This window comes from Hipposideros armiger, unplaced genomic scaffold (assembly GCF_001890085.2).
Source record: "Hipposideros armiger isolate ML-2016 unplaced genomic scaffold, ASM189008v1 scaffold_463, whole genome shotgun sequence".
NCBI lineage: Eukaryota > Metazoa > Chordata > Mammalia > Chiroptera > Hipposideridae > Hipposideros > Hipposideros armiger.
Window position 1 is genome coordinate 270,680 of NW_017731813.1, and position 22,402 is coordinate 293,081.

The 22,402-nt window shown below is 36.1% G+C and overlaps 1 protein-coding gene across 3 annotated transcripts; it reads left to right on the forward strand.

Moving 5' to 3' along the window:
* The first annotated feature begins 391 nt into the window (after window positions 1-391).
* On the forward strand, window positions 392-17,010 carry SC5D (sterol-C5-desaturase). Of its 3 annotated transcripts, XM_019666172.1 has the most exons (6): window positions 392-513; window positions 7,839-8,050; window positions 10,693-10,910; window positions 11,672-11,804; window positions 13,270-13,370; window positions 13,722-17,010. In XM_019666172.1, the coding sequence occupies exons 3-6, from the start codon at window positions 10,701-10,703 to the stop codon at window positions 14,175-14,177; spliced, it is 900 nt and encodes a 299-aa protein (XP_019521717.1). In that variant the 5' UTR covers window positions 392-513; window positions 7,839-8,050; window positions 10,693-10,700; the 3' UTR covers window positions 14,178-17,010. The 3 variants fall into 3 exon arrangements, with proteins under 3 accessions (XP_019521717.1, XP_019521716.1, XP_019521718.1); XM_019666171.1 differs by lacking the exon at window positions 7,839-8,050 and having other exon boundaries at window positions 393-513; XM_019666173.1 differs by lacking the exons at window positions 392-513; window positions 7,839-8,050 and adding an exon at window positions 10,453-10,569.
* The last annotated feature ends 5,392 nt before the right edge of the window (window positions 17,011-22,402 follow it).

Genomic DNA, 22,402 nt, shown 5'->3' on the forward strand with positions numbered 1-22,402 from the left:
ACAGATGTTTGAGCCTCCTTCACTTGAGAGGGAAAATGCCTCCGATAACCTCAAAGGAAATGTCATGTATTTCCCTATGGTAGAGCATCATTTAGGGGGAATGTTTCCACAAATACGGTAAACCTGCTTGGTACGAGACTCTGAGCTACAGACGTCAGGGCCAGTTAAAAAGCAAAGAAACAAACAAAAAAAACCCTGAAACTATTTTCCACAGCCTTAGTACAGTACCTGAGTCAGGTTTCCGCCCTTCCTCCTGTCAGGAGGGAAAGTGGGGCGTGACCGAGAGCGCGGCGCCCACGTGACCTGGGAGAGCCGCGCTCAGCCAGGTCGCGCGATCCGCCGTCATATCAGCTTATGCCACCGGCCGCTGATTGGCTGGCGGCTCCAGCGCTCGGAGCGTGAGGGTCTCGCTCCGCCCCCTCCAGGCAGCGCCCGCTAGCTGACCGCGGCGGTTCGCGAACCCTGGCAGCCTGGGACCCGACATCAGCTGAAACGGCGCGGGACCCTCACTAGGTAGGATGGCAGGAGGGTGGGGAAGGAGGCGGAATTCACCTGAGCTGGACGGGAGAGGAGAGAAAGAAGTGAGTTGGCGAGAAACAGCAAAGATGGCACCCAGATGGGGAGGTTAAGAGTGCCTCTGGCCCTTTCTTTTCCATCATGCTGGAGGCGTTCATTGAATGCCTGCTAGATGCCAGGCACTGGGCAGGCGCTGGAGGTATAAGGGTGAAACTGGCGGTAGGAATCCTGCGCTGGGCAGTAGCAGAGGCCGACAGGTAGGTGGGCATCCTGAAAATACAGGCTGCGAGGGCTGTGATGGGGCGAGTGCAGGGCTCAGCGGACAAACGCTGGCCGGGGCTGGAGGGAGAAGGGTTTTGGCCAAGCAGAGACAACTGGTTAGGGGCCACTGCGCGGCTATAGGAGATACTTCAGGCGCCAAGGAGGCCTGAATGTGAAAGAAACTGACACATGGATGGGTGTGAAAAAAAAGAAAATATTTTTTATTGGCTATTGTAGATATCTTAGCCAAAGGAAGTCTAGCCACTGAACACTAATGCTTTACTTTGTGCCAGATTTCCGTCAGTTCATGAAGGGATTTTTTTCCCCTTAAAAAAATTTTCTTTTTATTAGTTTCAGGTGTACAAAACAATGTAATAGACATTTATACCTCTCACAAAGTGATAACCCCCTCAATCTACTGCCCCTCTGACATCATATATAGCTGTTACAATTCCATTGACTCTATTCCCTATGCTGTACTCCACTTCCCATGACCATACACACACACACACACACACACACACACACACAGAGTGCCAAAAAATGTATACACAATTTAGAAAAGGAAAAAACTATTAAAATTGTAATACTCAATATATACCGATAACAAAAGATGAATACAAGTCATGTTTGACTTCTGCAATTACAAGAGGTGCTCAAAGTGGTTACCGTCAGCCTCCAGACACTTGTGATTAGGCGAACTAATGCTTGAGCAATGGACCAAAGTGTCCACTTGTATACATTTTTGGCACCTCCAGCGTGCGTGTATGTATTATAGTTGACATTCAGTATTATTCAGCTTCATCTTCAGGTGCACAGTGCAGTGGTCAGACATCTACACACCTTGTTTTTTAAGGGGCAAAGGAATTAGACTGATGAACTAGTCATCTGTGACTTCTTGAGTTTTGCTGTTCCAGCCCCAGTGACTGCAACATAATCAGGGTGGGAGATGGCACAACAGTACTTGGTTTGAGGAGACTAGAATGGAAGGGAAATAATCTATTTAGCATTGTAAAAGAAAAAATAATTTCTACTAGCATTTCTGTCTAATAGCAGAATAAATTTAGAGATCATACAGAAGAAAAAATTACCTTGGTAGATAAAGTTTCCAAACTGGAAAGTTTGTGGTAGCTGGGTATTTTTAGCCAAAACCTGCTTGGTTACCTGTCTTTATAGCACCTTCCTTTCTTTTTTTTTTTCTTTCTTAAATTTGTAATGATGAACACCTACAAATAATAATAAGTACATGACCCTGGATCTTTAAAGAGTGCTTTTCCATTCATTATGTATTGTAACTAACATGGGATACTGAATTCCCCATTGGCATATATTATCTTGAAAGATAATATAATGTACTCATAGTAGCTAAGAGAACAGGCTCTGGAATATACATCCCAGCCGCTATTTGTTACTGTTACTTGTTACTGAACAAGTTATTTACATATTCCTGACCTCAAGCTCCCCATCTATAAAATGGGGGTTATAGAAATACCTACCTTATAAGGTTACAAAAATTAAGCAACACAATACATACAAAGTGCTTTAAATAATAACTTGGTTCTTAATAAATGTTAGCTATTATCTATACTTTTAAGGTAAAGCATAAAGGTAATTGTAGACTTAGTCATTCTAAGCCTAACTGTTTTATTGATAACTATGTTTTTAAAAAAGCTTTCTTTGTTTTTGTGAAGGTAAAATAATATTTAATATAAGCTTCTATTTAGGCAAGGGTACTTAATTCAGGATTTGTGCAGCCCCTTCAAATTATATGCAGAATTATATGAGCTTGTCGCATCACTGAGAATTTTAAAAATTAAAGAGCTGAAGAGTTGAAATAGTGACAAAGAGGCAATGGAACTTGGTTAAAGGTCAATGGACTTTGCAACCAGACTGTATATGTTTGAATCCCAGCTCCAGTATTTATTTATTCCATGGCCCTGAGCAAGTCACTTTCTTGCTCAGCAAGAATTTTCTGTGCCTAGCTTTTTAATCTGTAAAATAAGAATATTAGTACTTAACTCTTGGGTAACCTTTTTTTTGAAAGGGTTAAATGAATTAATATTTACAGTACCTAGTGTATAAGAAATATTAATATTTCTATTATTTTCAATTATCAATTAGCCATTAATTATTTTTCAAAGAAAAATCAAATGGCACCTTTTTCTGCCTAGGTTAAGGTAGTTTTGACTCTGCTTTGGCTCCCATAACAGCAATAATAACAGCTCCTATTTAATAACTACCTTCCAGGTATCAGATGGTGCCAAACAACTATGTACTTAGTGTCCAAATCTTCCAACATCCTACAGTGTAGATATGTTATCTCCAGTTTGTGGGTTTGATAAATTTTAAAAGTGAATTGCAGTTTTGCAATCATATTGTTATTGATTTCAGAAGATTTTATGTAGATGTCAGAAATTACAGCCGTATATTCATGAATACTTACTACATTCAACAAATAGAATGGACTGAATCCAAAATTCTAAAACCACTTAAAACAGGTTTGATTTCACAATATCTAAACTGCCTCTGGGTTGACTAAGGTATATTGTCCTCTGCCTTCCATGTATTGGTTTACTGTAATAGCAATTATATACATGGAATATACAAATTAACACAATTAGCATAATCTTCAAGTAAAAGCAATATTAAAAACTTTTAAAGTTAAGGACTGAGATCTTATCAAAGCTTTTACTTACACCTGATATGAAAGATTGAATAAAGAAGATTCTTGATTAACATCTGAATTCTTTTTGGCTGCATTGTACTATCTCAGTTACTATATTGAATTAGGGCCATGTGGCACTGTAGGTAACATGCAGGTTAGCCCATCAACTCTTACCAACCTTTAGTAGTGTAGCAATATCCTTTTCAGTTGTTAGGTTCTTGTTTAATGTTTGTTTCCTGGTATTACTTATTCAGTGTACTTCCCCTGCTACATTGTCTCCTTTGACAGTCTCTACCCTTTATGGCTTCAACTTCAACTATTAGGCTCACTGTTGAAACTTCAGATTCATATTTGCATATAGTCTACTGCTTATATCCAGGAGCCCAGATGAATCACAGGCAATTAGATTCAAGACCTAAACCGAACCCATCATTCTTCACACACATCCTATCCCTATCACTAGCTCCCCCAATAGTCTCTATTTCTGTTTGTCTGACAGTGGAGCGAAGGTATAGTGACCACCCAACCAAGAAGATAAATTAAGACTGAAGAATGAAGCAGGCAACTCTATTAATTTTAACAGAAGTTATTGTAAGGTAATTTACTTATAGGAAAATTTGGTCTGAATGGAATGACTACCCAGCGCTCTGTACAGATTATTCTCTGCTGCTAGATAGTTGTTACAGTAAATGTTTTATAGTATAGCTGAACTACTGATGATTGACAAGATAAAAGGACAAAGACTAGTAAGAGCCGGAACCATACCTCCTGGTGGTTTTACAATGATGGATACTTGCTTACAATTGATGCCATCACCTAGTTTGATAATGATCTCAGTTGCTCTGCCATTCTGGCCCTTGGCAGGAATCTCTATGGCTGCATTGTGTAAGCTTATAGGACACAGCTTTGGTGCTGACTGAGACCAGTTAGGTCAGGGTTCAGAACCTGGAAACTAGAAAGAAATCGGGGCATGCAAAGATGGAGTCAGCTCTGTTTACATTTATACGAATACACTTATAATGACAGCACCATTCACTCAGGCAAGCTAAAAATCTCATAGTCATCCTAGATTTCTCCCTCTTTCACATTTGAGTATCTAATCAGTTATTAAATCCTATTGCGTTTTTTTACTTGCCAGATCTCTGATGAATATATCTATTCCAGGGGTCAGCAAACTGCGGCTCGCAAGCCACATGAGACTCTTTGGGTGCATATGTGTGGCTCTGAAGTAAAATTGAAAATGAAAATAAAACTATCATAGTTTCATTTATAAAATTTTTAAAGGATATTATTCACATAATGGTGATTTCATTTGTTTTATGGCTCTCGAATAATTTTTAAATTGTTGTGAGGGACAGGATTGGCTCTTCTGTCTCAAAAGTTTGCCGACCCCTGATCTAGTCTAACATCTCTGGCTTAGTCTATCATAGGATCAACTAAACTAGCCTCCTTGCTTCTCATCAATACTCCGTATTCCTAATGGAATGTTTTTTATGAAATGTGGGTCTGATTATACCTCTTTCCTACTGAAAAATCGTTAGTTTCTCCCAATTGTGTGTGAAAGTCCAAATTCCTCAGCAGTCCATCAGATCCCTTCACAGTCTAATACCAGTTTCCTTTTACCAAGGTTCATCCTTGAACATTTTTTTCCCCCTCTGGTTCACCCCATCACACTGTTTGGCAGCCAGCAACCACAGTGAGCCATGAATGTACCATGACCTTTCCAAACCTTTGCAGTTGTTATTGTTATTTGAAATGGCTACCCCTAACCTTTTCTTTATGGTATGTTGTTCAAAGCCTCCCACTGTAAGCTGAGGTAGTTGTGTTGTCTTTTCTGATTTCATAGAATTTGCATATATGCCTTTATTATAGAGCTTGTCATATTAATGAAATTATTTGTTTCTGTAATTGCCTTTAAAATGGATTTATATCTTTTTAATATGCTTTTTACCTAGTATAGTGTTTGATATTTAATTGTTATTTGAATGAATCAACAATGTATAGTGAAGGATATATGTCAACTTCTAGCATTTGGTATTAATGAAAATTTTTTTTCTGTGACAAACCGAGAAAGAAATGCTTGTAACTCATATCACAAACAAGGGGCTAAACACCTTAATAAATAAAGAGCTTCTTGAATTTGATTTTAAGAGACTAAAAACCCAGTGGGAAAATGAGCAATGGAAAAAAAACAGATAATTCACAGAAAAAATGTAAATTATTCTAAATATATGAAATGTTGTTCAACCTCACTCATAATAAGATAAATGTAAATGAAATGTACACTGAGATATTGCTTTGCTATCAGATTGAATATTCAAAAGTTTGATGATTGTTTTGTTCGTAAGGTCGTAAGGAAATAGACAGTATCCTACATTGCTATGTACTTGCAAAGTAATATAGCTTCTATGAGGACCAATTGAACAATATTTACTAAAGTTACCAGTGCAGTTACTCCTTGACCTAGGTCCTCTGCTTGTAGAAGTTTATCAAGTAGGGTCATTGTAGCATTGTTTGTAATAGCAAAAAGTTAGAGTCTATCCAAATACCTATATGCGGGTTAAATAAACAGCAGTGAGGTCACACAAAGAACTTAAGCCCATAGTCCTTGAACCATAGTTTCAAAGTCTGGAAATCCCTGAAAACCAAAAGGTTTTTGTTTGTTTGTTTGTTTGTTTGTTTGTTTTTTAAAGCTTGGCACTCAAACTCATTTGATGGCCAGAGCTTGACCCCAACTGGCTGAGGCGCCCATTGTGTCTTGGTGCACCTACCAGATACTCCTGCTTCTGCTGTTTTTTCGTACTATTTTGTGACTTTGTGTTTAGTTGCACATGATAATATGAAAAATAGTTAAAGATAGCCCTTTAAATAACAGTGACTAAACATAGTAGGGTTAGAAATAGCACAGGACAAGGGAGTATTCTTGTGAGGCCGCATACTAAAGGAGACAGTAGAAACTACCACTGTGTATGTCTTAAAGAAAGATTGCTGAAGTTTACACTGGCAACGAGAACCACAAACTGATGAAAAATAGAAACCATTGCATGGGACAGAAAAATGAAGATCCTAACCTTGTTTTAATTGCATGAATTTGACAATAAGGAAGTAAATAAATGCCACTAATTGCTTTGTCGATCATGAAACAAGCTAGAATATATCATGAAGAACTGCTACTGAAGATGACTGTTAGTATCAAGAAGGGAGGATTCAGAAATTTAGGACGCAGTGTGTGGTGAAAAATATCTGAAAGGCTGATGAAAATTATTCTGTTAAACATTACCTTGATGAGTTTGCCAAGACCTGTTGAAAACCTGAGTGGTGAATAAGTTTGCAGTCGTGATGAAATATTCTGTACTTGCTTTTCATTCCTAAAAAAACCCCAAAAAACTTTAGACAACAGGAGAGAGATTTTAATACTAAGTAAAAGTTGATAACTATAGAAGGTGCCAATGTTCCAAACACATAAAAAAATAATTTTAGTTGGCAGTGATTAGAAAAAGCCAGCATCTACAGTGTTTGAATGAGTCACAAAATACCTGGGCATCTTTATGTAAAAAGTAACACTTATGCTGGTGGTACAAGCTCTAGGCAGGCTGGACTGAAAGACAGTTGAAGATGTTTAATTATATAGGTTGCTCTTTTGTGAATTCTCCTCAACTGTTTTGTTTTGTTTTTTAACTTTATTGGGAAGCAGTGCACTTTTCCCAGGACCCATCAGTTCCAAGTCAAGTTGTTGAGCTTCAACCAGTCTTAGTTGCGGAGGGCGTAAGCTACAGCTCCAAGTCCAGTTACTGCTTCAATCTAGTTGCAGTGGGGGAGGGGAGAGCAGCGCAGCCCACCATCCCATGAGGGAGTCGAACCAGAAACCTTGTTGTTAAGAGCATGTGCTCTCACCAGCTGAGCCATCCAGCTGCCTGTTGGCAGCTCAAGCGGCGGCTCAACTGGGGCGCAGCTCACTGGCCTATGTGGGAGTCGAACCAGCAACCGTGTTGCTCAGAGCTCGCGCTCTAACTAACTGAGCCACCCAGCCAGCCCCTCTCCTCAACTTTTTGTTAAAATAATGTTTTTAGCATTTACTTGCCCCCCACTGTGACTGGAATACAGCTTTTTTTTCACCAAAGTATGTTACAGTCTGGGAAAAGCAAGTGTACTGCCTGCAGTAGTTAACAGAGGCCTAGGAATCAAAACTTCCTATAAGCGTTCAGTCACAAAGATCTTGTGTTCACAATTGCCAATGCTTGAAATGATATTGCTCAATCAGCATTAATAAATGCTTAACATTTTAGCTGCTGATGAGGTTTGAAAATGAACCTGCAGATAAAGATTTTAAAAGATTTAATGTCACCTGTGAGAAGATAATGCCTGACTTCATTAATTACACCATATATTTTAACAGCCAAAACCACAAATAAGTCAGGAGAAGCTGACACTGAAGAAATGCGGAACACTGATCAGGATGCTTGTGTTATGTATTTCTTTGGTGGTGAGGAAATTGCTGAAAGGTTGTTACATGCACTTAAGTTTGAGGACGGTCATAGCTACATTAATGATGATGACAACACGGCTGCATTGTGAACACAAATGGGAAAATTGCTGAAGGCATTTATGGTAAGCAATTTAACCACAATTGCTTAGGCAGAAACATGTTAATGAGACAGATGACAATGGCAGAAATCTTTTCAAAAGGCTATCTTGAGTAGTGTTGGCTTTATCATTTGAGAGTCCTGATCCTGACCCATCTTCAGTGTCTAATTCCAATCTGATGTATCCTTCTCTCTAAAATCCTTAAAATGGGTAAAAATATAATTTATTGCACTGTTTTGTACACCTGAAACTAATAAAAAAGTAAAATAAAATAAAATCCTTAAGCACCAGATTTATGAATATTACACATATATGAACACACACATCCACAGGTAGTTAGTTATCTTTGGTATGTATTTGAAGGTTTACTGAATATTTTCCTCTAAAAATAGAAGTAATAAAGTACTATTATGTCTATACCAATTCTACTTTTTATTAGTTTAGTACCACATATATAATCACATAAATTATTACCATACAAATGAACTGTACTGCTGTTTACAGTGTATCCCATTTAATGTGAACATTTATACATTTTTTAAACAAAAATTTATGTGTTTAATATCAGGGAGATAATTTGAACTTTGAAAAATCTAGACATTCTGAACTTCAAAATACATCTGAAACCAAATGTTTTATGAAAGAATAATAGACCTGTACTATAAAAAATGGAGGAGGTGGTGACTTTCAGAATAGCAGAGTAAAAACCTCTGAAAATCTGCTTCTCTATAAAAGCAACAAAATACTGACAAAAGTCAAAATCAGCTTTTTTAGAACTCTAGAAATTAAAGGTTTACCACAATCCTAGAAATGTTTATTTGAGAAAAGTAGCTGAACTTCAGTAACAAGAGCAAGCTTTGTGGCATTTTCAGTTTCACCGTTTCCATCTCCCTTTCCTCAGCTCTGTGGTAGCCTTGAAAACTAACAGCTTTGCAAGTACAGTAACTGAAAAACAGCAGACTAGCAACCAGGAAGGGACAGGACAGGTTTTCAGTTCTCCCAAAAGCCCCAACCCAGATAATTTTCACTATTTGACCTCTCTGGCAGTTCCCTGAAAAACTTTTTCTGGGGGCTTGACTTTATTTGACTTGACTTAGAGCTTGCTTGGTGTTAACAGTCCTGCCCCAGGGGTTTTGTCAAGACAATCATTAGTGATTGTTTAACATCACAGCTACAGGAAGGTGTAGCTATGTCAATAGGTGACAGTTGGCACTAACAAGAGCCTGACCAAAAAACTTAAAACACTGAGGAATGTCCATTGGGGGCTTTGCAAAGCTCTGGTATTTTATTGGGAATCTGAAATGATTCCCATGAAAAGGGCTGTGTACATACCAAAGAAAGATGGGAGAAGGCCCTAATCTCTCACTTCTGGCTGACCTTGCAGGCCTGTGCAAGCAGGAAGTGAAGGGTACGTCAGCGTTGTCTTCAGTGCTGCCTACAGAAGCATTGAAAACACAGCACCCCAGCAAAGATTGGAAGGCTTAACTGATTTAAGGCATTTAAGGAAATCTGTCCAGCCATTAGTGAGCAGACTTCAGTCGGTGTGTAAAACAAGGAATACAGGTGTTATACAGTTAGTCTGGGGAAGTCACTTATACATCAACAGCAGCATAAAATCCTAAAGGAGGCCCATGGGGAATCTGATTTCCAGAGCTGCCACATTATATTATTTATAATGTTCTGTTTTCCATTAAAAAAATTATGAGACGCACAAAGGAATAGGTAAGAATGGCCTAAACACACACAAAAAATTCAGTCAGTTGAAGCTATCTCTGAGAAAGTGAAGCTATTGGATTTACTGGACAAAGACTTTAAAATCGGCTACTATAAATATGTTTAAAGAACATCATGCCTAAATAACTAAAAGAAAGTATGAGAATAATTCCCCACTGGATAGAGACTATATCGATAAAGTGATAGAATTAGTATTATTTTTTTTTAAAGAACCAAATAGGGGTCACTGGTTAGCTCAGTTGGTTAGAGCATTGTGCTGATAACACCAAGGTTGTCGGTTTGATCCCTGCATGGGCCACCGTGAGCTGTGCCCTCCTTAAAAGAGTCAACTATGCCATTGTTTCATGGAAGCAATGTGTAACCAATGACCATGGCTGTTCCCTAATAAAATTCAAAAAAATAAATGCCTCCCTTTGTTCTGTCAACGAGAGTGGCCTTTTCTTCTTTCACAAGAACAGTTAGTCCCTGACTTATATGCTTGTGGTGGCAACATAGATAGAAACCTTTTGGGGAATTCATCTTAAGTTTCAGCACTGAAGCAAAAATCTCTGAAATATGAATACTAAATGCCCTGTGTTCCATTTTTTTACTTACTTGCCATGTTACCATAGGGCGTAGTAGAAAAGAACACTAAGATGGAATTAGATCTGGACTTATATAATAATATGTTTGGCCTTAGAGAGAAAACTTCCTGGGCCTCAGTTTCTCTAACTGAGCTTTGGTGTCCCCATGTATAATATGAAGAGATTGGACTAGAGATGATATTTAAGATCGCTTCTAGCTCTAAAGATGGCGTTTAGGGGATGCAGGTAGGAGCAAACTTGTACTATATATGTTTATTAAAGCAGGAACTTCGTATATAGTTTTTCTGAAAACTTTTTGCTTTGAAAAATGTCAAAGTGAGTTAATAATTGTACATGTTTATCCTTTAGGGGCTAAGATGGACCTTGTACTCAGTGCTGCAGATTATTATTTTTTCACACCATACATATATCCAGTCACATGGCCAGAGGATGATTTTTTCCGACAAACTATTAGTCTCCTGATTGTAACAAATCTTGGTGCTTATATCCTGTATTTCTTCTTTGCAACGCTGAACTATTATTTTGTCTTCGATCATTCATTAATGAAACATCCACAATTTTTAAAGGTAAGTGATTTTCTTACCTATTTTTTAACTACTGTTACAGTAAAAATAGCAGTATGATGAATTTATGAGATTTTTCAGATTAAACTGGTTATAACCATTAAATAAAGTTTTTGAAACCATCCCCAAATGGGTTAGACATGTTGGGTATGGCTAATCCCACCTCTCCTTCCCTTACTTTAAACAAATAAATGAATCCAGCTTTTTTAAACCAAAAGCTTGGTATTTTGCTAGTTCTATAAATAAAAATTTCTTTGCTAATAGTGATAAATGAATAAATGCATGCTTTTGTGTAGTTATTGTAAAGTTTTACTTTCATAAACTGAAATATGTTTTTACTGTGTATATTTTTCTTTGAGTAGATAGAGGATTCAAACTCAATGGTTTTAGATTTGTTTACAATCATTTTTCTGTTTCAATTATTTGTATTTGTCAAATACGAATCTCAAATATAAGTCTCCAAGGACTTGGAAAAAAAATAGAAAGGGCTAGGGATGGAAGTTAATTTTGAAAGAAATGAGTACAGATTTTGTGGGAAGGAGAAAAAGTTTGAGAATTTTAAATATTTATTGCTTTTGCTCAGTACAAAAAGAATATTTTTTCTTACACACCCATTCCTACATATTAACATTTTAATAGAAACAATTTGGAGGTAAGCTCCTTCATATAAAAGAGATTTTAAAAATCCAGTTTAAAACAACTTAATGCTAGGTTTGCTTAATATAGATTTTGTGATTTTTAAGTGTTGGAAATTTTATTTTCAGAATCAAGTCTATCGAGAGATTATGTTTACTGTCCAGGCATTGCCGTGGATAAGTATTCCCACTGTTTCATTGTTCATGCTAGAGTTGAGAGGTTACAGCAAATTATATGATGACATAGGAGAGTTTCCTAATGGTAAGTAAATAATAAGAATGTCAGGCACAGGTTGGTTTTCCTAAAGAACCAAATCTGCCTCTTTTTTCTTTTAAAAAAATAATTACAAATTGTTCAGTTGTTTTTTAATGTTGTACTTTTATGCACTTATGTCTTGCCACATGTATGCATGTCTTTAAGTTTATCAGTTTTAAACTCTGTTTTAGATGAAATTGTGCCTGGGGGAAAATCGGTGTGATCAGATGTAGGCTTTCGCATCGCGTTCATTTCCTATGATCTGCGTTGAATTCAATCTTCTAAAAAAAACCCAAAAACTCAAGTAGTACATGACAATTATAGAAAACTAGAAAATATATTTCTCTTAGCAATATATATACCCGTATTTTCATGTGTGTAAGTTTGGCATTACATAGTATATTAGTTATAGTGTCTCATTGTATATAGATATCCATAGTTTATTTAAATGATCTCTAATTTTTAGACCTGTAGATTGTTTCTTTTTGTCTATTATAAATAGTTCTGCAGTAACTAAACTAAATTTTTGTGAAATTCTGAATTTATTTCATCCAGATACATTTCTAGTGTCTGGTATTAGAAAGTAAGAATCATAGTTAACATTTACTGAATGTTAATAAGTACCAGCTACAGTTTTAAGCTTTTCACATATATCAATCCGTTTTATTCTACATCAGTTCTATGAGGTAGGTACAATTATTATGCTGTTTTTATAGGTGAGTACATTAAGTATACAGAGAATTTCAGTAACTTGCCCACGTTACTCACAAATACATGGTGGATGTGGGACTGGAACCCAGGATTGCTGACATCAGCACCCCTGCTTTCTAAGTAAGAGGTTAGTTAGTTAAAGAAGGAAACAAAAATCATACACTAAGGTGATGAATTGACTAGGCTTTGAAAAGTTGGTATGATTATAAGTAAAAATAAAAGGGGGAAGGGCATTCTAAATACATGGAACAGTATGAGTAAAGGTACAGAGGTAATACTTTCAAGATGCTGGGAGGACATTGAGTAAACCAGCCTGGTTAGTACAAAAACAGATGAGGTTGAAAAGATCGGAAAGGGTTAGGTTATGGAGTCAATGCTTGGCTTAAGGTATTTAATGGGGAAAAAAATTCTAAGCAGGGAGATAATGTGTAAAGATATGTTTATAAAGGAAATTATTAAATAGCATTATTCTCAGAGATTTAAATAATAAAGATGCCTCAGGGATACCCTTTTTCTGTCTCATTAATATCTTAATAGTTAAATTAAGAAATATTTTAGATGGGACACTTCCAAGTTTTTATATGAGGGAAATGAGGAAATGAGCAGATTCCAGAGAGTCAAGGGAGATTAATTTATAATGTGGTGAGTTAGCCAAAACAGATAGTTTATAGTGTTTGAGTTTAGGATCATATTTTGCATGTAGACATAGAAAAAGTAAATGCTGACTTGATTCTGCTATATACCCTGTTTTCGTTTCTAGGTTGGTTTCAACTTGTTGTTAGTATACTGTCCTTCCTGTTTTTCACTGACATGCTAATCTACTGGATTCACAGAGGCCTTCATCATAGACTTGTATATAAGGTAAAGTCATTTGTAGGGGAAAGAGAAAAAAATATTATACATTTTAGCAGTGTATGTTTGTAAATTCTATTCTCTATTTCCAAGAATTTTCTCCAACTATATTAAATACCTACGTAGCCATAGTCATAACAGGTACCAGGTACATTTTGTTTGTGTTTTTTACAGGTTTGGAGGGTTTGGGTAAAAATGTTACTGTTTAAGGATAAAGAAGGAAGGCATTTTATAAAGTGATTTTGCTAATTTCAAAGGGATTTTTTAGTTAGGTCATTTTATACATGCGTACGAAATGCTAAATTGAATGATGTATGGGGTAATATATGTGATGGTAATGGTGTTTTTTTTCTTATATAGCACATACATAAACCTCATCATATCTGGAAGATCCCTACTCCATTTGCAAGTCATGCTTTTCACCCTGTGGATGGCTTCCTTCAAAGTCTACCTTACCATATATACCCTTTTATCTTTCCATTACACAAGATAGTTTATTTAGGTTTGTACATCTTGGTCAACATCTGGACAATTTCCATTCATGATGGTGATTTTCGTGTTCCCCAAATCTTACAGCCATTTATTAATGGTTCAGCTCACCATACAGACCACCACATGTTCTTTGACTATAACTATGGACAGTATTTCACATTGTGGGATCGAATTGGAGGCTCGTTCAAAAATCCTTCCGCCTTTGAAGGGAAGGGACCCCTTAGTTATGTTAAGAAGATGACAGAAGAAAAGTACAGCGGCCATACAGGAAATGGTTGTAAAAATGAAAAATTATTAGATGGTGAGTTTACAAAGACTGAGTAAATTATTGCCCAATTATTAAATATTTTTAATAAGGAAAAGTAATCTACATACAGCCAAGAGACATAGCGAGTAGATGATATCATTTGAAAATCAGCATTGTGGGCACTACTGAGGAATGATCATAATGGTAGGTCAAGGTGAACACCGTGATTTTAACCCCATGCTTAAAATACTAGATGTTGGCCTAAGGGACAACTTATGTCTTTCTATCCAGCAGATCTGTAATCTGTATAGTCTCAACAACTATTTCAAAAAGATAGAGAATAAATTATTGAGAAGACTAGGTTATGCCCTTTTGCCTTAATCTACCATATTCATTAAGAGAAATTCATTGTGCTTAATAATACCAAGACTAAGCACCATAATAAAGAAATACTAATATAAAGATGGTTCCTTGTTTCAGGAATGGTTACATCTTCAGTGTTGGTATGATTTAAGTGGAAACAGTGTGAAAAAAATACTGATATAACATATTAGTCGCATTGTAAATGACCTAATTAATAGCAGGAGTAATTAGATTATCACTGCCTACACATAGGAAGCTTATTCTCTGGGGACATTGTCAAATATTACATTTTACTAATGAATGAATAAATTGGAATTTTTAAAAATAATTGATACTACCATGATTTAATCCAGATCTGGGATTATTTAAGGATTTTGATGGTTATTATTTAAAACCATTATTTAGTAAGTCTAAAAATATGTGACTGATTATATAGTAGTCCCCTCTTATTCTTCGGAGATACGTTCCAAGACGCCCAGTGAATGCCTGAAATTGCAGGTAGTTCCAAACACTATATATACTATATTTTTTCTATACATACATAGCTATGATAAAGCTTAATTTATAAATTAGGCACAGTCAGATTGACAGCAATAACTAATAAACTGCTGTAGTTAAAAAGGGAAGTTTGATGCCCAAATAATATATTTGACACTGCTGATTTTTTAATTAAATTGATGCACTGCACTTTTGATGTTTCAATGTTACAAACCTTTAATTTTCTATAAAAGGGATTAATTGTCAAATATTTAGGCCTAACAGTGAAGATTAGTTTTGAAATACATATTATTCTCCCTCTTCTCCCTTCACTTTTCCCCACTTCCTCTGCAAAAAGATTTGACAGATATTTTTATAAAGAAATGCTGTTTGTTGTAACATAAATATATTGGAAAAAATGGTTTGCAAAGACATTCTATAAACTATTTATATAAAATCAATAAAAGTTGATTATGACTGTTATAAAGCTGTATCAGTTGAATATTGTAACAGCACAAAGTATTCTTTGTACAAATTTTATATTAATTTGAAACAATACGGGTTGTCAAAACTGTTTTAGAATGTCCCCAAAGGCTCAATGTCAAGGGGGAGAAAGAAAGAAGGGGGTATCACATTTTTTTCATGTTTCACATTTTTTTTATTGGGTTGTTGGAAAAGTCATGACGCATTTTTGCAACAAAAAACAGAAAAAATACATCATGACTTTTTCCGACAACCCAATAGATTTGAGTGTTTTAGCAGATCAGTCATAAATTTAATGCTTAGGATCCAGATAAAAATGTTTTTGTTTTCTCTTTGAGTTACTGTTACAATATTTGTATTTCTTAAATACAAGAATCTGGGAAGTGTGTCTAATTGTGTAGCTGGGAGGACAGGGTAACCAGTTTCTTGAACCATTAGCCTGTTTGCCATACCCATATAATTTATTCCCCTCTTTTTGAGGGTTCCCATAAAAGTATTAAAGAGATGAATGAGCTGAAAAGTATTTCAAGTTATTCATGCACTGGTTGTCTTCATGTCTTTAATTCCATAACTCCAATTATGAGTGTTAAAGTTTCCTCTAGATTCTTCTTCCTGTGTAGCTAATAGAAAAGAAAGGACATAATTAATGGAGAGAGGGAAGCTTCCTCAAAGGTAATCAAACTAGTCTCTGCCCTGCCATCCTTTTTCTTAAAGTCTGGTCTTATTAAGCAGTATTATATGAAACCATCCTAACATTCTTTTTTTTTTTTTTTTTGTAGACTACCATTACATTCTCCTATTTTTCCTTAGAGAAATTCAGAGACTATTCATGGAAGGGAAGATGTGAATTCCCCCCATAGGAATATCAATTGATAAACTTTTCACAAACTTGGCTTTGAAACCTTTCAAAAACTTATAGGACAGAAAGGGAAAATCAAGATTACATTTTGCACTTTTATGTTAGAAATTAGAAAATGGGTGGAAGTGGTACAAAACCCAGAGACCTTTACTGAATCCTCATCTTCTTCCCTGTGTCTGTCTCTCTCCCTGTCTCCCTTTGTCTGATACTGTGAGTTCCTCCTTCTCATCTCCCTGTATCATGTTTCTTTTTCCTCCCATCTTCAAGGAATCAGAGATAGATTTAGGAGAGAATTTTGAGTTCACTGTTGGTACATGGAGTTTATAGTGCAGGCAGGTTGTTTAGTGATGATGTCTGGGAAGAAGATGGAAAGTAGGGAGACAAATCAGAACAAAGATATTTGGGATTAACTCAGAAGAAAAGTTTGAGGTCGTGAGATTGATTGCGAAGGAGAGCATGAGAAATGCTGTCCAAAGAAACAAACCAACTTAAGGGGAAAAGAACTTTCTTTCCTTGTCTTTCTAACTTCAAACTCGACACACTTGACTGGCAGTCTTATATCAACATTTACTGCTTTTTGTCATCATTGTAATGTGTATCCTATTTATTCTAGACCCCCAGATTCCTTCAAAGTAAAAACCATGTGTGAGTCATCGTTGTATTAACCATGTACCCTTACAGAATGCCCACAACATGGTTGAGGTGTCATAAATACTTTGCTGAATGAATTGGTGGAAATGCCATTCTCTTCAACAAATATTTAATGAACTCCGGTGTCAAATACTGCACTGGGTGCAAATATTTAATCCAAAAAGATTTTATTGAGAAATTGGGGGAGGGGAACAGCTAAGTTGTCCTTCAATCTTAGTTGTGAAGGGCGCAGCAAGCTCAGCTCCAAGTCCAGTCGCCACTCAGCTCAAGGTGCTATGTTCAGTTAGTTGGCGGGTGGCCTTAGCCACCATCCCCTGCAGGAGTCGAACCGGCAGGCTTGTTGTTAAAAGCGCGCTCTCCATCCCCCGAGCCACCTGGGCGGCAGCTCAGCTCAAGGTGCAGAGTTAAGTCTTTAGTTGCAGGTGGGCATAGCCCACCATCTTGAACAGGCAACCTTGTTGTTAGGAGCATGTGCTCTCACCAGCTGAGCCATCCTGGCACCTGTTGGCAGCTCAGCTTGGATGCAGCTCACTGGCCCATGTGGGAATCGAACCAGCCACCCTGTTGCTCAGAGCTCACACTTTTGAGCAAGCTCTTAACCAACTGAGCCACTCGGCCAGCCCTAATCCAAGACTCTTAAACACTGCTTTTTAAGCCAACAATTTGTTTCTCATTTATTCATTAGCTGACATTTGCTGAGTGCCTTAGGGCAGTCACAAGGAGTACTAAAGGGAAATCAAAGACAGTTCCTACATCAAGGATAGACTATTCTTTTTTTTTTTTTCACTCAAAATCACACCTACTGGAAACAAACAAAACTCACCAGTACTCTGGATTCAGACCACATATGAATCAGTAATATGAGTACTGATTAGAGGGGTGAATGAATCTGGAGTTATTACATAACATGGTGCTCTGGATACAAAAAAAAGATCCTTATATTTATTGACTGCACAAAGAAATGACAAATCTAGGAGGATGTAATCTATAACTTTGGCTGAAATGTAGTTCATCTCAGAGGAGCTGTAGAAGCGAAGAGCTCTGGAGTTAAACAATTTTGAATCCTGGCTCTGCCACTTGGCAGATGGCATGACCTTGGTCTACATCTGTAAATTAATGAAAATACCTATCTACCTAATAAGATTAAATAAATTGGAAACACTCAAATGTTAATGGAGGCTTTTATTCATGTAAATTGTGCTTAATGCCTTTTTCTAGACTTAGTGATTATTGATTGCTGTTATGACTAGGGAAGGCCCTCAATAGAAATCAATTGTGGGGAGAAAAAAAGCCTAGATACTTTCACTTTAAAATTAGAGGGTGAAAAACACAAGGTGAACTAGAGATAGGGGGCATAGAGGAAAATCATATAAATAAAACTAAAATTGCTGCATTATTTCTTGTAAGTTTCTTTGTAAGAATTGAAAGATATCTAAATTACTTGTTACTAAATAATTTTACTTTAAAAATGCATTGCCATAAACCATAAGACCATTCTACAAGATTTTGAGGTAAAGAGTAAGAAACTTAGCTTCCCTGAAAACTAAAATTTAAGAAAGGCAAGAAGGAAATATTGTTTGAACCATACTGTCAATGAGCTTTACTGTCAAAGCAAGGTTTGGGTATGGAAAGAACACTTATAAATACTTGTTTTAATTAATATTTGTTGTATTAAAATACATTGAAAACAGTGTTTCTTAAATCTCTAAGCTCAACTTGGAGATATTATTGAGATACAAGTAGGGTAAAATTTGTGTAAAAGTAAGAAACTTACTGATTAACAATTAACTCATAAAATTGATCAAATTCTAAACATTTAACCCTAATTTCATTAATCACATTTTCTTAAACATTTGATAAGATATTTAATGTATTTGATTTCATCCCTCATAAAGGCAGACTTGTATACGCGACAGATTTTTCTTAGCCTCCTTGACAACTTATGATTCAAATATATTTAAACATACTTAAAAACAAAATAGTATAATGATATCAAAATTTAGTCATTTAAATATTGAAGTATTCATACTATAGACTTATTCACTTCTTGTATCATTTTTTAATGCCTTCGTCTGTTTTAAGATTGTAATTTTACTAAGCCATTTACTTAGATAAAAACTTGGCCATCTGACATGCTATCAAAGAAACAAATAGGAACCTAGAAATTTAGTGCACGTTCTACTATTTGACAGCAATTGTTGTAGTTAGTGACTTTTGTCTGCCCCTTCCTTAAGATCTTTTTTCTTTTAATCAACTTAATGGAGGTATAATTGACATACAATAAAATGTACACATTTAAAATATATATAGCTCAATGAGCTTTGACAAATGTGTACACCATGTAACCACCACCCCAATCAACATACAGAACATTTTCTTCACCAGAAAAAGTTTTATCTCCATTTGCAAGCTGTCTCCAGTCCTAGGTAACCACTGATATATTTTCTGTCACTGGAGATTAATTTTGCCTATTCTAGAATTTCATATGAATTGAATCAGATGGTATGTACTTGTGTCTAGTTTCTTTAGCTTAACCATATTTTGAGATGCATTTATGTTACCACAGACTCAAAGGGGTCCACTTGCCAATGTGCATCAAAGCCCAATGAAAAGCAGGAGTTTGCAGAAAAGTAAAGGTTTATTTAAGGAGCTGGTGTCAAGTACAGAGACATAGGTGAGCTATTGTCTCTCAAAAACCTGGCTCTCCAGTGGCCTCTAGTGACTAGGTTATATAAAGGAAAAATCATTAATCATGATTGCTATGGGAGTTAGGGCTGGGGGCTTTACTGATTGGTTGGGGCTAAGGCAGGGAGCAATTGATCATGGCTTCAGGTCCTGGTGTCAGTCATGGCATTGTTCAATCCAGTTTTCGGGGGATGCAGTCCGTGGGACTGTTCCACTCCCATGAGTCTGGAACTGAGACATAACTGAGACCACAGTGTTAGCTTGTATTAAAACCTTATTCATTGTTTGAGATTTGGTTATTGTATCTTGGTCATGGTTGATATACCTGAAGCTTTATTCTCAAATGAATTTGATGTTGACCAGAACCTAATGACCTAAAGACTTAATGATTAAAAGGAGTGGACATACTTTATATGAAGGTTGGACAATTAAGTTCACGGACTCATCCTAGAAAAAGTGCTACCTAACTACCTCATTGCTGAATATCACTGCGGTCACCTTCAAAGTACTCCCCTTGGGAAACTATACACTGACGTCAGCGCCTAGTCCACCCTTCAAAGCAATTTTGGAACTCTTTTTCTGGAATGGCCATTAGAGTTGTCGTCATATTATCCCTGATGTCCTGAATGTCATCAAAATGTCTTCCTTTCAATATTTCCTTTATCTTGGGCAGAAAGCGAAGTCATTGAAGTCCAGATCAGGTGAGTAGGGAGGGTGTTCCAATACAGTTATTTGTTTACTGGCTAAAAACTCCCTCACAGACAGTGTCATGTGAGCCGGTGCATTGTCGTGATCCAAGAGCCATGAATTGTTGGTGGAAAGTTCAGGTCGTCTAACTTTTTCACACAGTCTTTTCATCACTTCCAAATAGTAAACTTGGTTAACTGTTCAATTCGTACAAATTCATAATGAGTAATCCCTCATATTAAAAATGGTTAGAAACATCATTGCAACAAGTTCGTGAACTTAATTGTCAGACCTCGGATGTACAGGTAGGGGGGTCAACAAACTGGCTTGCAAGCTGTACGCGGCTCTTTGGGTAGTTCTGTCTCAAAAGTTTGCCGACCCCTGGAAGAGCCAATTCTGTCCCTCAATGTTTTGTGAGACCTATAAAACAAATGAAATCACCATTATGTGAATAATATCCTTTAAAAATTTTTAAATGAAACTATGATAAAAGGCCAGCCGAGTGGTTCAGTTGGTTAAGAGCTTGCTCAAGAGTGCGAGCTCTGAACAAAAGCGGTTCTAGTCCTGGCCCAAGCTGAGCTGCCAATAGGTGGCTGGATGTCTCCGCTAAACAAACCAACAAACAAAAAAACTATGATAGTTTTATTTTCATTTTCAATTTTACTTCAGAGCCACGTTTACGTACCCAAAGAGCCTCATGTGGCTCACAAGCTGCAGTTTGCTGAGCTCTGGCAGCTCTTCTGTCTCAAAAGTTTGCCAACTCCTGGTCTAGGGAAAGAATGCAATGGGGTCATCATTCTATCAAGCTAAACAAAGCTAGCTTAGATTAAAACAGAATGCATGCTAAAGAAATGAAGTTAATGCACAGTTACATGTATGCTGTTGCATATATCTATAGTTTGTTCTTCTTTATTCCTGAATAGTATTCCATTGTAGTATATCACAATTTGTTTATCTGTGTATCTGTTGATGGATATTTGAGTTATTTCTAGTGTGAGGTTATTATGAATAAGGCTGTAACAAACATATGTACAAGTCTTTATATGGATATGTTCCTTTTCTCTTTGGTAAATACCTATTAGAATTACTGGTTCTGGGATAGACATATGCGTATGTTTAATTTTATAAGAAATGGTTGAACTGTTTTCCAAAGTGGTTGTACCATTTTACATTCCAACTACCAATAATGAGAATTTCCACTACCTCCACATTCTCACTAACAGTATCATCAGTCTTCATTTTTAGCCATTCTAGTGGGTGTGAAGTAGTGTCTCATTATGGCTTAATTCGTATTTTCCTACAACTAATGATGGTAAACACCTTCTCTCCTGCTTTTTGCTTGTTTTATGTTTCATTTGTGAAGTATCTGTTCCAGTATTTGGGCCATTTAAAAAATTGTGTTATTTTCCTTTATATTATTGATTTATTAAAATTCTTTATATATTGGCACAAATACTTTGTCAAATATATGTATTACAAATGTTTACTCTAGTATGGGGCTTGCCTTTTCATTTTCTTAATTGTGTTCTTGATTTTTAAAATTATTTAATTTTTATTAAGACCAAATTATCACATTTTGTCTTTCATATGAGCAATTATTGCATTTTATGTCCCATCTAAGAAATATTTGCTTATCCCAAAACAAGTCTGGAAATTTTTTGTGTGAGAAGATTTTTGATAATGAATTCAAATTCTAATAGATTTTTATATTTTTATTTCTTCCTTTTGTCAGTTTTGATGCAGTTTTCAAGAAATTTGTTCATTTGATTTAAATTAGCAAATTTGTTGCCATAAAGTTGTAATAGTCCCCTTACCCTTTCAATGTCTGTAGAATCTGTAGTGATGTTTCCTTTTTATTTCCTGGTATCGATCATTTGCATTTCTTCTTTTTCTTGGTCAGTCTAGTTGCGAGAATATCAATTTTATTGAGTTTTAAAAAAAACACCCAACTTTTGCCTTTGTTGATTTTTCTCTATTGTTTGTCTTCAATTTCATTAATTGTCTGCCTCTATCTTTTTATTTCAATTTATTTTGGGTGTCAATTGCTCTCTTTTATCCTTTTTATTTTATTTTTACAAATCATACTTTTTTTTTTAA

What these genes read in the sequence shown, in the direction of transcription:
- SC5D (XM_019666172.1), top strand. Translation starts at nt 10,701, where the DNA reads ATGGACCTTGTACTCAGTGCTGCAGATTATTATTTTTTCACACCATAC. An exon ending in CATAGGAGAGTTTCCTAATG is followed by an intron (nt 11,805 to 13,269) that starts GTAAGTAAATAA and finishes TTTCGTTTCTAG; the next exon opens with GTTGGTTTCAACTTGTTGTT. An exon ending in ATCATAGACTTGTATATAAG is followed by an intron (nt 13,371 to 13,721) that starts GTAAAGTCATTT and finishes TTTCTTATATAG; the next exon opens with CACATACATAAACCTCATCA.